The sequence below is a fragment of the Podarcis erhardii genome (genome assembly GCF_964252035.2).
Source record: "Podarcis erhardii genome assembly, chromosome: 15".
In the NCBI taxonomy this organism is placed as follows: domain Eukaryota; kingdom Metazoa; phylum Chordata; class Lepidosauria; order Squamata; family Lacertidae; genus Podarcis; species Podarcis erhardii.
This window is the reverse complement of record NC_138505.1, coordinates 24,310,760-24,324,920: the sequence shown is the minus strand read 5'-3', so window position 1 is coordinate 24,324,920 and position 14,161 is coordinate 24,310,760. Positions and strand designations below refer to the sequence as shown.

General features: G+C 47.7%; 1 protein-coding gene and 1 long non-coding RNA gene across 2 annotated transcripts; one reads left to right on the top strand and one right to left on the bottom strand.

Moving 5' to 3' along the window:
- Nucleotides 1–754: 754 nt before the first annotated feature.
- LOC309330514 lies at nt 755–3,521 on the bottom strand. Its single transcript, XR_014151462.1, has 2 exons — nt 3,379–3,521; nt 755–1,055 (listed from the first exon to the last, which is right to left on the bottom strand). It is a non-coding gene; the product is annotated as an uncharacterized lncRNA (long non-coding RNA).
- A 73-nt stretch (nt 3,522–3,594) lies between these two features.
- RNF215 (ring finger protein 215) lies at nt 3,595–13,666 on the top strand. Its single transcript, XM_081842033.1, has 10 exons — nt 3,595–3,957; nt 5,381–5,509; nt 7,512–7,583; nt 7,709–7,794; nt 8,604–8,658; nt 8,880–8,984; nt 10,323–10,439; nt 10,529–10,666; nt 11,853–11,955; nt 13,066–13,666. The coding sequence occupies exons 1-10, from the start codon at nt 3,610–3,612 to the stop codon at nt 13,086–13,088; spliced, it is 1,176 nt and encodes a 391-aa protein (XP_081698159.1). The 5' UTR covers nt 3,595–3,609; the 3' UTR covers nt 13,089–13,666.
- The last annotated feature ends 495 nt before the right edge of the window (nt 13,667–14,161 follow it).

The window sequence follows — 14,161 nt, the reverse complement described above, 5'->3', positions numbered from 1 at the left end:
GCCTAGCCATGGATAGCTGTACCAGCTTGCCTGTTTCTGTCTTTCCACTTGCCTACTTCACGTGGACAGCTCATTGATTTTGCCTGCTGAAGTAAATCTCACTGGTTCCTAACGCAACTCTGCTAAGTTGTTATAGCTTCATCCAGCACTGCACGCCCAAGATCAGGCTCAGATTTAATTCCCTTCCAATCCCTTACAAATCCCTCACATGACCCATCTACTACCTGACACATTTATCCCTTCCTGGGATTGAATGGGAAGGTGGAATTGTCAAAAAGGCCCCAACAGGGCATGGGAGACCATTCTTCGAACCCTCTCCCCAGAAAAACTCGCCGGGCACCAACACTGTCCATTCTTAGGTACCAAGCAAAAACATGCCGGTTTACCCAGCAGTCTGGATATTAATTTAATCATAACACTGTATGGATGTGGACTCGTCCACCTTTTAGTGGAGTCAGTCTTTTTATTTTTGTTAATGGATTAATACTTTTATATTCCTATGTTTAATTTTGTGTTAGGGTTTTTAAATGTTTGATAAGTTTTCTGTTTTAATGCTCTGTAAGTCACTTTGAGGCATTTTGCAAACGATAAACAAGTATAAATAATAAGTGACGATAATTGAATCTAAAACAATTCTTCAGCTTAATGGACAATTTGACTTCATTTTCAGCTCCAAGCCATGGCGGTGCATTAAGAAGTTTCTTCTGAAATTCACTGCAATTCCTTAAGATCCATGTACATAATACATAATACCTTTAACCAAACCCAAATGTTTTATTTATTGATAAAATATTTATATAGTCATTCATTTTGAAAAATACCAGAGTGGTTTGCAACAATAGTTCATAAAAGCCATACAATAAACCATATTAAAAAGTTAGAAACATTAACCAGCTAATTACTGCAGAAACATTTATCCTTAATTGCTTGCAGAAGCATGGCAGCAGGTGTTTAAAAGTCAAATCAGAAGACACCTGCTGAATCTCTATTGGCAGAAGATTCTACAGGCCTGGGACAATGACACTAAATGATGTTTTTGCTGTTGTCAGATAGGCCTCACCAATAATAATAATAATAATAATAATTACTCTGGGTGGTTCCAACAGTTGATTAAAAATACATTAAAACATTAGTCATTAAAAACTTCCTTAAACAGGGCTGCCTTCAGATGTCTTCTAAACATCATAAAGTTGTTTATTCCTTTGACATCTGATGGTTGTTCCACAGGGCAGGTGCCACCACCAAAAAGGCCACCACCTGTAACTTTGCTTCTCACAGTTACAGATAGGTAGCCGTGTTGGTCTGCCATAGTCAAAACAAAACAAATTCCTTCCAGTAGCACCTTAAAGACCAACTAAGTCAAGAACTGACTTAGTTGGTCTTTAAGGTGCTACTGGAAGGAATTTGTTTTGTTTTGCTTCTCACAGTGAGGGAACCGCCAGAAGGCCCTTGGCACTGGACCTCAGTGTCATTGATGGGAATGGTCAATGATGCTTCTCCAAATGATCTCAGTGATGGAGCTGGGATATAATGTTATATATTCCACAGGAGATCCATGGTAGGGAGCCCCATCCAATCAAGAATCTTATATGTTCCTATGTTAGTGGTTACCAACCTTTTTGGGCCCATGGGCACTTTTGCAAACTGGAGAAACTGTTGGGGGCACAGCACACACACACAGCAACCAAGCAGTGGTACAATAGCATGCTTCTCTGAAGCCTAATTTCAGTAGGAGAACGGCCATGTGGTCATATGGGCACCATGTTGGTGAGCCCTGGTATTTATCCTTCTTGATTCAGGGTAGTCCAACCTAGCTAGACTCTCTCCAACTCTCTCATTCAGAGCGTTTTAGATGATATATCGATACAGTTGGATTAATACAGTAGGAAGATTGTGTCAATTGGAACAATTGATTGATTGCTTTTGGTGGAATGGAAAGAGATGGGAGAAAGGGGGCATTTAATATATATCACTGAGCTTCTGAGGCAAATTTTGAGAATAACCAAATATTGAAAGATCATCAGCATCTGCTGGTGTCTATCTCAAAGCCGGGGAAATATACATCACAAATAAAAATAAACCTCATTTGACCTAGTGAGTCCTACTCACTCAAAATTAAGTTTCAATGTAGCCCATGGGGCTTCCTCCCTAGCCAGCTTGTGGAGCTAGGATGCAACCCCCGATTGCTTTTAATCTATGAGATTTTTTTAAAAAATGCTTTTTACCCTAAGGAAAGGTCCCAGATCTGTTTCTAAAGCAAATAAAAGTAATACAAATTAAAAAACAACAATCACAATTAAAATCAGAGCCAGGTAACACAAAATCAAGCAATGGGCCAGTTAAAACCCCATATACCCCCAATTCTTTAGGGATACGTCTCACTGAGGCTTACTTCTGAGTAGACAACAGGATTGTGCTGTTTGTTTGTTTTTTAATATCAAACCTTCTATTTATTTATTTATTTATTTGCATTTTTAATACAGAGACAGAAAAGAAAAACACACATCCCTCCCCCCCTTCCTCCCCCACCAGTTGTACAACTTTCATATCAATCTCGACATACAACTAAATACCTGGTGACTTCCCTTCTCCCGGTTCCTTTTATTTTTCTATTAAATGGCATATTCAAAATTTTTCATATTGAAGAAATATTCAAATTTCTTCATTGGTTACAAATCCCATTAACTTCTATTCTGCTGGATTTACTCAAGACCTGCTAGGTTATTCATCACTTGTTTATACTGGATCTGAAAATATTCAGCAAGCATTTCCCAGTCCGCCTTTATATTCTTTATCATCCTTTCATCTCTTTCTCTCTCGCTCTCTGGCTAATTTTTATAATTTTTTTTTATTTATTTTTTACAATTTCAAATATTCATTTGACATCCTTAAGATCTCCATCCTTCTCTTTCCATGGTTCATTTTACACATCATATAAATCCCTGCATACTTTACAAAAGCTATACCATTCAGCCTTCCATTATTGCACCCATCAAAACTTGTTTACCCTGTTGAAATGATCTGAATGCTGCCAGCCTTTTCAGCGGGGATCTCTTTTTGTGCGTGCTTGTTTGATAGTTAGGCAGCTCCCAGCACTTCACCTGACAGCAAGCAAGTCGCCTTGCAAAGCTTCACTTTCTGAGCAACACAGGAAAAGGGTTGCTGCCGTTGCTGCAACCAGGTCGCGCGCATGATCCTTTCCCCACCGGGCCTTACTTCCGAGTAAGGCACCGCCAAGATCTAACCCAATTTCAGGCTACCCATCCTACTCAAAGCCAACTTGGGAGTGGAGAGGGGGGGTGTCTTGCGCACCGTTTTGCGCTGCCCATCCCGCGCGCCCTCTTTGCTTGAGAACGCAATCCCGGCTGAGCTCTACACCGGGCTTACTCCCGAGTAGACCTTTCCTTTGGCTGCCGGAAGTTTCTGCAAACCCGTCTGGGCTCCCGGGCAGACTTTGCTCGCCGTGCCCGGTCTGGGGGCTCCCCTTGCCGGGCCTTTGCTTCTGCAAGGGAGGCGGATTCCTCCTGCTCTTCCTCCTCCTCCTCCTCCTCCTCCTCCGCTCCAGGGCGAAGAAGGGCAGGAGAGGCGGGCCTGCTGCTCGACGACGCGATGATGGCGGCGGCTGCAGCGGCGGCTTCGGGCTCGGCCGGCCGGGCGCCGGTGCTGCTCTCCTGCCTGCTGAGCCACCTGGGCGGCCTCCTGGTGGCGGCGGCGGCGGGGCAGGCGCAGGTGGAGGTGCTGCTCTTGCCGCCTCCTCCTCCTTCTCCGCCGGCGCCCGAAGAGCAGCCGGCGCAGGCCGAGGGTAGCGGCGGCGGCAGCTACACTCTGCAGGGCGCGCTGCTGGGCAGGCCCGGCCTGGAGCCGGAGCCGGAGCGCGGGGAGAAGCGGCCTCAGGAAGAGGGCGAGGAGGCGGCGGCGGCGGAGGAGGAGGAAGCCATCCGGGGCAGCCTCGTCCTGGTGAGCGGCTGCCGCCCCCCTCCCCACGACCCTCCCCATCTCGCAGTGGGGCGACCCACTCCCCCCCCCGTCGCCCTTCTCAATGGACCCCCTTCCCCTCCCCAGATCTGTTTGGGGATCCCCCTCTTCCCCGTTAAAGATCCACCCTCAGGGCCCTTGCCAACCCCTCCACTCCCTGTAAAGAATAGGAATTAATAACAGCAACAAAACACCATCCCCTTCCCCCCCACCACCCCAGTAAAATGGCTGGGTAAGAACCTGCTGCTCTCTGCAAATAATTATAATTATAACCATTGTCTGTCTCTCTCTCTCTCTCTTCCCCCCACCGCCCCACAACAAAAGGGTTAGGTAGAAACAGGCTCTCTGTAAATAATAATACAGTAATAAAAACAATAACAGTAACAAATACCATTCTCTTTCGCTTTCCCATGGCTGGGTAGGAACCTGCACCCTGCAGATATTAGTAGCAGTAGTAATAATAATAATAGTAATAATAGTAATAGTAGTAACAACAACCATTGTCTCTTCTCCCACCCCCCAACAAAAGGACTAGGTAGAAACAGGCTCCCTGTTAACAACAGCAGCAGCAGCAGCAAATACCCTTTTTGATACCCCCCCCCATAAAATGACTGGGTAGGAACCTGCTCAACAGGAACAAAAACAACTGCCTCTTCCCCCCCACCCCCAACTAAAGGGCTAGGTAGGAACCGGCTCCTGTTAAATAATAGTAATAATGATAATAGCAGCAACAAATACTGTCCCGTCCCCCCAACAGACCCCATGATTAGGTAGGAATCTGCTCCATGTAAATAGTAATAATAGTAATATAAGAATAATGACAGCAACTCACCCTTCAGTATCAGGACCCCTGGGACAAGCTACCCTAATTTAAAATCCAATAAAGAAAACAGCTAAAACAAGCCACAGGAATAGGGTGGGCCGTAAAGCTCCCATCTCAGGTGTCAAAGGTCAGGGTAGACTTCTCTTAGCCTTCCACTCGCTCAGGTGAGTGGTGATGGTGATCCGCCAATATCTGCTAGAACCCCCTTGGAGGTTGTCCTCCGCAACTTGTCCATCAAATGTCAAATGCCATCCCCTTCCCTGCAGATAGGCCTGCTGGAGTCTGGACTCCCTGTCAGTAAGAGGGGTTTCTCCTGCCCCAGGTGAACCCTCTATCCCTCCCCCCCAGTTAAGTGACAACCCTCCAATATCTACTGTGGACCCCCTGATCCCTCCCACCAAAAACCAAACAGCTGCTACCTCTCTGGGGATTCCCCTTTCTTCCCCATCAATTAAGTGAAGACCCTCTAAGCTGCAGAGAGAGTGGCCAGTCATATCCCTTTCCTCTTGGGAGTGTTGGCAAGCTGGTCATGACCACGGGTGGCTACAGACCCTAACTTTGGGTGCTCACCTCTTTCTCTAGGTGGGGGACACCGACCCCGAGCTGAAGGATGATGACAGTTGGATTGGCGTCGTCCCAGTGGGCGAGGAGCAGGCGGATCTCCCACGAGGCAGCAAGGAAGAGTCCTTTACCACTGCTGTGGTCAACAAGGTGAATCTCCTATTTTTCCTCCTGTTGCTGTGACCCAACCTCCTCCTTTTGGGGTAGGTTCCTAGGATGCTGCATATATGGAATCAGATGACCATTGGTCAATCCAGCTCATTATGCTTCACACTGACAGGCCGCAGCCCTCCTGGATTTCAAATGGGAGACTTTCCCAGCACTACTTAGAAATGCTGGGGATTGAACCTGGGACCTTCTGCATGCCATTTTAGCTTGGTTTAGAGCAGGCATGGTGAAACTTGGCCCTCCTCCAGCTATTTTGGGACTACAACTCCCATCATCCCTAGCTAACAGGACCAGTGGTCAGGGATCATGGGAATTGTAGTCCCAAAACAGCTGGAGGAGGGCCAAGTTTCACCATGCCTGGTTTAGAGCATGGTTTCCCAAACTTGGGTCTTCCAGCTGCTTTTGGACTACAATTCCCATCATCCCTGACCACAGGTCCTGCTAGCTAGGGATGATGGGAGTTGTAGTCCCATCTTGGAAAATTCAGTACAGGTGAAAGAGCAAGTGCTTTTTCACGTAGCGCATAGTAAAGAGGGTTCAACAAATTTATGGAGGAGAAAGCTATCAGTGGCTACCAAGCGTGATAGGCATGCTACAGTTGGAATACCATTTTCTGGAAACCACAGGAGGGGACAGTTCTCTTGTGCTCAGGTCCTGCTTGCGGGCTTCTTGAAGAGGCATCTGGTTGGCCACTGGGAATAGGATGCTGGTCTAGATGGGCTATTGGCTTTATCCAACAGGCTCTTCTTACATTCTTATTTGAGTGAGGGAAAATTGCTGTTTCTCAAGACAGGGTCGGGGTTGAACATTTAACTACAGTGGTACCTCAGGTTAAGTACTTAATTCGTTCGGGAGGTCCATTCTTAACCTGAAACTGTTCTTGACCTGAAGCACCACTTTAGCTAATGGGGCCTCCTGCTGCCGCTGCATCGCTGGAGCACAATTTCTGTTCTCATCCTGAAGCAAAGTTCTTAACCTGAAGCACTATTTCTGGGTTAGCGGAGTCTGTAACCTGAAGCGTATGTAACCTGAAGCGTATGTAACCTGAGATACCACTGTATGGCGACCCTGTCAGTAGTGAGGTGTTACGTAACACATTCCTCTGATGTGTCCCCCAGAATTGAGTGCTTCTCAGATTGCTGGAGTTTTAAACGTTCTTGTGTTTTGAGATACATTTTCTCGTGCATTGCAAAGGCGGCAAGAGACTATTGGTATAAGGCACGGGTGAGGAACCTCAGGCCTGGGGGGCCAAATGTGGCCCTCCGGGTCTCTCTGACTGGCCCTCGGGACTTCACAAGGCCACACCCCTCATTGGCCCCATGTCACACCCTCCAGAAATGCTTTTGCCAAGCTGGAATTCGTCCTTGAGCTCTGATCATGCTTCTTGCTTGCCTGGGTTGAGTATAGTACCGTATTGGCCCGAATATAAGCCGCACCCGAATATAAGCCGCACTGTTAAAATTCAAGGGTGGGGGGGAAGGAAAGAAAAGAAAAGACAAGACAATACCCGAATCTAAGCCACTCCCTTAAAATTCCGTTATACTATGTGTCTGTTTCAGCAGTGCTATCATAAAAAAGCCAGTTTTTGTAAGGTCATGAATTTAAGCCGCGCTTTTAACTTTTCATGGTCAGAATTTGGGGGGGGAAAGTGTGGCTGATATTCAGGCCAATACAATGGTACCTCTAGATATGAACGGGATCCGTTCTGGAGCCCTGTTTGCATCTAGAAGCAAACTTAACTAGCGACAGCATGTCTGCGCACGCACGCGTTGCTTTTCGCTGCTTCTGCGCATGCACATGACATCATTTTGAGTGTCTGCGCATGCGCAAGCGGCGAAACCCGGAAGTAATGCGCTCTGTTACTTCTGGGTTGCTGCGGAGCACAACTCAAACGTGCTCAACCCGAAGCACATTCAACCCGAGGTATGATGGTATGGTATATAAAAACTAGCCTACTGTATCTCTGCGGTTTCTCCCTCTGCAGATGAAGCGTGCCCTTGTCTTGGGGGCCTCGGCTTTGCTCATCCTTGCGCTGAATCAGAACACCATCCGTGAGGTGAGCAGCACCCCTTCCCTCCCCTTTGTCCTTCTGGCTGAAGGGTGGACCTCAGTTGGCCTGAAGGAGCCACCAGCCCTACCAGCGGCCCCTTTAACCTCTCGCTTTCCTCTTCCCCGCTGCAGCTGGATGTCTCCCAGGTCCTCTCCAAGCCTGTGATTGTTGTCCAGACTTCAGAAAACGTTACCAAGCTCCTCGGAGCATTGCTACGGTGAGACTGGTTGGGTTTTGGGGAGGGCAGGAGATCCTGCATGAGGTTCCCATTGCTGGCTCGGGCAGGCAGGTCAACGTTGGTTTGTTTTACAGTGGTACCTCAGGTTAAGTACTTAATTCGTTTCTGGAGGTCCATACTTAACCTGAAACTGTTCTTAACCTGAAGCACCACTTTAGCTAATGGGGCCTCCTGCTGTTGCCACGCCGCTGGAGCCCAATTTCTGTTCTTATCCTGAAGCAAATTTCTTAACCTGAAGCACTATTTCTGGGTTAGCGGAGTGTGTAACCTGAAGCGTATGTAACCTGAAGCGTATGTAACCCGAGGTACCACTGTACTTTCTTGAAGGATCCGGAGCAGCTGATGAGAGCAATTTAAAAGCAATGGAGAATGTTGCTAAATTAAGAGATGAAGCAGGAAATGACATCAGTAGGCGCCATTATCCCTCCTCCCATCCATCCAATCACAGCAGCAGAGAAAGCAGAAACCAGCTTCCTAAAAGCACCTGTCTTGGCCTGGCATTGCAAAATGATTAGGGATGGAGCCAGGCAGGCATCTTTGGGGAAAGGCAACCCCATCACCCCCACTGTGCTCTCTCACAGAGAGAAGCTCTTTGCACCTTTCCTCTGTTCTGAACAGAAGGAAGGGGTTGGTGTCTCTTACGCATTGAGGATTTTCCAGGGTATTTGTACGGAGACCTTTTGTGGGCACCCTTTGAGGTCCTGGCAGACATACTGGTGCCTGCAGGGGCTGCATTGGCGACCCCTGATCTGACAATTCTTAATTTTCTTCTTAATTTTTGCCTGCAGAGGTCTTCGGGCAACAGCAAAGATAACATACCAAGCGGTGCTACTGGAAAACGTGGTATGTAATCCTCAAGGGAAATGGGAGCTTATCTTCCAGTTGGCACAGTATATCCCCCAATTCCCTCATTGTTCAGCAGGGGAACAAGATGGGTGGGCTGGTCATCCAATGGGTTAAATATTTGCGATCTATCCTCTTGCCTGTTGGGTGCCTCCCCTTTGTCTGCTTCCATGATTGGACATCAGCCTGAAAACTTTCTCTGTGTGTTTTTTCTTTACAAGGGAGTGACCTTGACTTTGTGGTCAACCTGTGGCCTGTCCCGGGGCGGTCTCTATGGAGAGTGGCAAGGAGTCATCTGCACAGGAGAGAACAGCTCGAGAGTCCAGGTTGGTACCCCTTCATGGATCGAAGGAAGCAGGCATTCTGCTTAAAACCATATTGATCCCTGCGCCATAGCCAAATTGGGCCAACTGCTCTGTGAAGGGCCTCCCTGCCCAGGAAATGAGAGCAGCAGTCGTCTACTATAATTAAGATTAATTTGTTATACGCCAATGGCAAAAGTACTGCATTCAATGATGTGCAGGAATTTCATTTTGTGACATAGAGATGGGGTAGGGCTGTAGGTGTGTCTTTAAAAAGTACTTGCATTCAGCTCGGACTCTTCTGGGGAAAATGGTTTCCAAGAAGATAGTGAGAGCAAATCTTGTATTCCATTACTGTCCTCCCACCCCAACTCATATAGGAAACATATAAGATCTGTTCTTACATCAGCTGTTGCACGCGTTCCTCTCTCTTTTTTAAACTGGTGCTTCGCAAACATGGACCAAGTGCATTTTCGAGGGTTTTTCCTTGCTAAAAGCAAAAATTGTAAAAATGAGATGCTATTAAATCTTGCTAAAATCAATCAATCAATCAATGAATGGAGGAGCAAGCTGTTATAGGTGGTTGGCAGCGCGCACACAGACTGTCCATTCAAGTTAAAATAATACTAGCTCATTTAACATCTCATAGGCTTTGCAGATGCTCACCACTGATGTTACTCTGATATGAAACCAGTTTCAGTATTGTGGCTCTCCTCAAAAGATCTCTAGGAACGCTATAGTTTAGCAGAAGGGCTAAAATTCTAGATTAAAGATCTCCCTTCGCAGGACAAGTTCTGGGGTATGTTGACTGGGAAACTTTCAAATCTGTATTGTCTGCATTTCAACATGCCGTGCGTTTGCATAAATCGCAGCCATTTTACAGAGCTTGGGAGTCCTGTCAGCACCTCACCTGGCTGTCTTCCAGGGAACTGCTGTATCTGAACAGTATTCCAGTACCTGGAAGTGCATTGCATGGCTATTCTTTTTAACTATCAATAGGTGGAGTTTTTCTTGCTATGCTGTTAAGAAATGCCCTCGTATTTAGTGGTGGTTCTGGTGCCCCCCCTTAAAATGAAAATGATGCGCCCCTCTGCAACATCGCTATAAGAATGTAAGAAGATCCTCCTGGAATCAGGCCAATGGTCCAACTTAATCCAGCGTCCTGTCCTCACTGTTGTCAACCAGATGCCCATGGAAAACATCTTGAGCTGTATAAATTGCATTGGTAGACCTGGTGCCGGGGTCAGTCCACCAACCCTTGTAATAAACAACAGTCAGCTACTTCCTTTCTCTCCTGACCTAGAACCGTAGTACGTGATGGGGCCATACTTCTTATGCAGTGTGTGTGTGTCCTCCTTGCAGAAGTATCTCCAACAGCTGTGGAACGCCATCTTGCTCATTGCCTTGATCCTGTGCACAGGTGTGATCATGCAGGCACAACGACAGTCTCGGCACAGCCGGCTTGACCAGGACTCCGAGGTGAGCTTGCTGTCTGCCCTGCTCACCCTTGGCAGAAAGCTCCCATCTGGGTTTCAGGCTGAGGCTCACCCTGGCCTTTCCTCCTGCAGCTTGATCTCAAGCAGCACATCGTGCAGAGACTCTCGGCGCTGAAGACTCGGCGCTACCACCCTGGGAAGCTGCCCCGGAGCTGGGCTCACGAGATCGACAGCTGCGCCATCTGCTTGGACCGGTTCCACAAGAACCAGGTAGCGCTTGCCGAAAGGCCGGCGCATCTCAGTGCCTCGCAGGATGCAGCAGGGGTTCTGTGGGAGGGATTCTGCATCCTCTGTGTTTTTAAAGTCTGTATCTAGAAGCCATGAGTGGAGTTGGAAGCCTATGGTGTATCTAGTCAGACGCAGTGGATGCGCAGCCACAGCCCTGCATGCGCAAACTCTCACACATCACCACCTCCCAACTTGTGTGTCTTAATATTGCGGCTGCAACCTTTCATAGACTTCACCGCCACGTAGATTAATAGATTAAAAGGTTATTTTAGCCACTAAAAATGAACACAAGAACATTGGAAGGGTCCTGCTGGATCAAGCCAAATAACAGTCTGATCCCAGATTCTTTTCTCACATATGTCAACCAGATGTCTGTGGCAAGCCTGCAAGCAGGACCTGAGCACAACAGCAGAAGATAGTCATCATGGCTAGTAGCCTTTGATAGACGGATCCTCCATGAAATTGTCTAAACCTCTTTTAAGGCCATCCAGCTTGATGGCCATCGCTCACTCTTGCAAGAGCGAGTTCCATAGTTCAACTACGCGCTGTGTGAAGAAAGAAGTGGTCTGTCCTCAATCAGGTACCCGAGATACCTGAGTTTTCAGGGATGCATTTATAAAACCTTCACGCCGCAAGCCTTCCGCAGTGGTGCTTGCTAGAACTCAGTGCCTGCTTAATGTAACAGCAAAAGAAGGGTGCTGCCCGATAAAGGCTCTTCCACTCCTCTCTAACCATGAGCAAATTTGAAAGAGACATAAGACAGGGAACAGATCAGACTATAGGTCCATTTTGTCCACGTCTTTGACAGAGAGCATTAAGTTGTCAAAGGCCATCTGACCACTTAAATTGGGTTTGCTGGGAAGTGAACCCAGACCTTCTGTATTCAAAGTTTGTGCTCTCTTACTGAGTTACAGCTCTTCCCTTAGAGTAGTCAACAAGCCCACACAATTGACTAACTTAAGATTTCTTTAATCGGGTAATGGGCCCTGCTTAATGTGCATTACATTGCAGTTTCCCCATATGGTGATCTTTCCCTTTTTCCAAGTGGGAGCCAGTGTTTTTTGGGGGGGTGAGACTCTTTCCTTCTTCCCTGCCCCGCAGCCTCTATGGGTTGAGCTCTTCAAAGTGGGACATGCAGCTCTTGAAACTGTCTCAATCTGCCCAACAGTGTCTCCGGGTGCTGCCATGCCTGCATGAGTTTCACCGGGACTGTGTGGATCCGTGGCTCTTCTTGCAGCAGACCTGCCCCCTCTGCAAACACAATATTTTAGGTAAGCCCCCTTTCCCACCCACCACAGAACCAGCTGCTGCCCAGATCTTCCCACTTCTGCTTTTCACCAGCCACTTCTGCAGACGTGGGGCTGGGAAGGTTAAATAAACTTGGGAGCTGAAACACCATATATAGACCTAGCTGGCTGCCCTCTCCCTTTCCAGTGCCCCACCTTGGCGCTGACGGACAGCAGAGAATTGCCCTGTCTTGAGTCTTGTCTGGAAGTTGCATCCTCTAATCCTGGCTGCATGGAGGCTGACATACTTGGCAGCAAGGGAAAGGCACTCTGCATATCCTCAGAGGCGGTCTTTATTATTGCTTTACAATCCCAGCATCACAACTTGGGTTGAGCCCCAAATGCCAACCCACAATTTGTATTTTCACTTCATGCTCTCCTGTGAGTTCACAATGGCCAGAGATTACTGCAGCTAGAAAAGCAATCTAGAATTGGCTTTGGTGATCTAGTTGCCGAGGTGGGAGCCCCACTCTGCCCTACCTACCAAGCCCAGAATTTCATCTTCCCATTCAGCCGCCGGAACAGCAGGATGGAAAGCCATAATGATGTTTGCTGTTACTTCCTCATTTCTTAAGTGCCTGTCCCTTAAAAGGGGGAAGTGGCTTCCTTTCTCAGGTGGAGGAAGCAAACGCACTGAGCCTTGGTATTGGTCGGTCGGTCTGTCTTTCTTTTCTTTAAAACAGCTTTCTCTCTGAAGGCTCAGGCCTTTTGCTCTTGGGTCTTTTAAAAAAGAACAGCAAGCAAGCGAGTTCTCCATTTGGGGAGTTTTGCTCTTTCTCAGAGGCACTCTTCTTCTATTTTGTTTTCCGCTGGCCATGCCAGCCGTTCATCCACTTCCCCTCCTGGGATCCATGTTGCACCCCCCCTTACCTCCCCCAACCCTAGAGCAAGGTTGGGGAACTTGCAGCCCTTGAGATGCTGGGACTCTTTACTCCCAGCCAGCATGACCCCAGTGGTCACGGCACCCGACACCACAAGGACCACAGCTTCGCAATAGCGGCCAGAGCGCTGTCTCACCAACAGGCCTCATGGCTTGGGGGATCTCTGCCTTTCTAGTAAAATACCCCCTTCTCTTTTATTTCCTTCCCTGCCTAGGAAACTGCTGTCAAGACAGTTAGCACGACGATTGCCCGCCTTTATGGATCAATCTGCTTGTATTTCAAGGGAGAGAGCAATTTTCCCCAGAGCGTTTGGACACCGTGGCAGCTGCTCGGGACATGGAGGAAATGACTCTCTTGGAACTTGGGGCTTCTTTGAGATGGGAAGCGTGTGTGTGTAAAAATAATAATGTGTTTGTTCTCTGGCCTTTTCTGTGCTGGGCTAAATCAATTGCACCATTGGTGGAGCATCTGTGCAGTATGAACCTGGGGAGGAGGGTGTATGTGTGTGCTGAGGTTTTTTTGAAACCCTGCTTGTACCTTGTTTTGCCACCTTGCAAGTCCCCCCCTTCCCAGCTTGCACTGTTCCTGATGGGAGGAGGCTTTGCTTGCTTAGGGTTGGGGAGGGTGGGGAATTTGAAATGCTTGCTTTATTTATACTAACTTATTAGAGAGATGGGGCTGGGCAAGACTGCAGGGGGTTATGGAGGGGCTGCAGAGCCCTCTCCGGAGAGCGTTGCAGCACTCGAGGCGCTGCTGGGGTGTGTAAAGAGCCACCTGTACTAATAAAAAGAAGGGAAAAAATCTAAGCAACAAGACGCTTGACTCAGCAGCATTCCATTGCAATCCCGTCTTTTCCCCTGCCTAGAACATTCCCCTTGGCGATGGAAGGGCTACAGGTGGGGCAGCCTGACCCCCACTTGCAGGGGCCTCTGTCAATGGGAGGAGGAGACAGCAGGGATCCCTTGATGGGACAGAGGACAGTCCTGAGCACATCCCAGGGCTTCAAATAAGTTGAGATTCTGTTTGGGGTGGTGGTTGTTTTTTTAAAACACTTTTTAGAATATGATCCCCCTGCATGAACCCTCCAGGTTTAGTTGTCTCATACCGATTGATTGATGTCATAATTTTATTGCACATGGTATTATTTTAATTATGTCCCAACTGTAATTAATAGAAGCTACTTTGTTCTTGTGAAGCACGAGTTATAAGGTTCAGAAATACTGTAAAATAATTCTAGGAAGCCTCAATCAAGGGGGAGCTGGAGGCAGTCGATGCAGCTGGAAGGCAGAGGGGCTTAGGAGGCCTGTACT

What these genes read in the sequence shown, in the direction of transcription:
- RNF215 (XM_081842033.1), top strand. Translation starts at nt 3,610, where the DNA reads ATGATGGCGGCGGCTGCAGCGGCGGCTTCGGGCTCGGCCGGCCGGGCG. An exon ending in ATCAGAACACCATCCGTGAG is followed by an intron (nt 7,584 to 7,708) that starts GTGAGCAGCACC and finishes TCCCCGCTGCAG; the next exon opens with CTGGATGTCTCCCAGGTCCT. An exon ending in GGCTTGACCAGGACTCCGAG is followed by an intron (nt 10,440 to 10,528) that starts GTGAGCTTGCTG and finishes TTCCTCCTGCAG; the next exon opens with CTTGATCTCAAGCAGCACAT.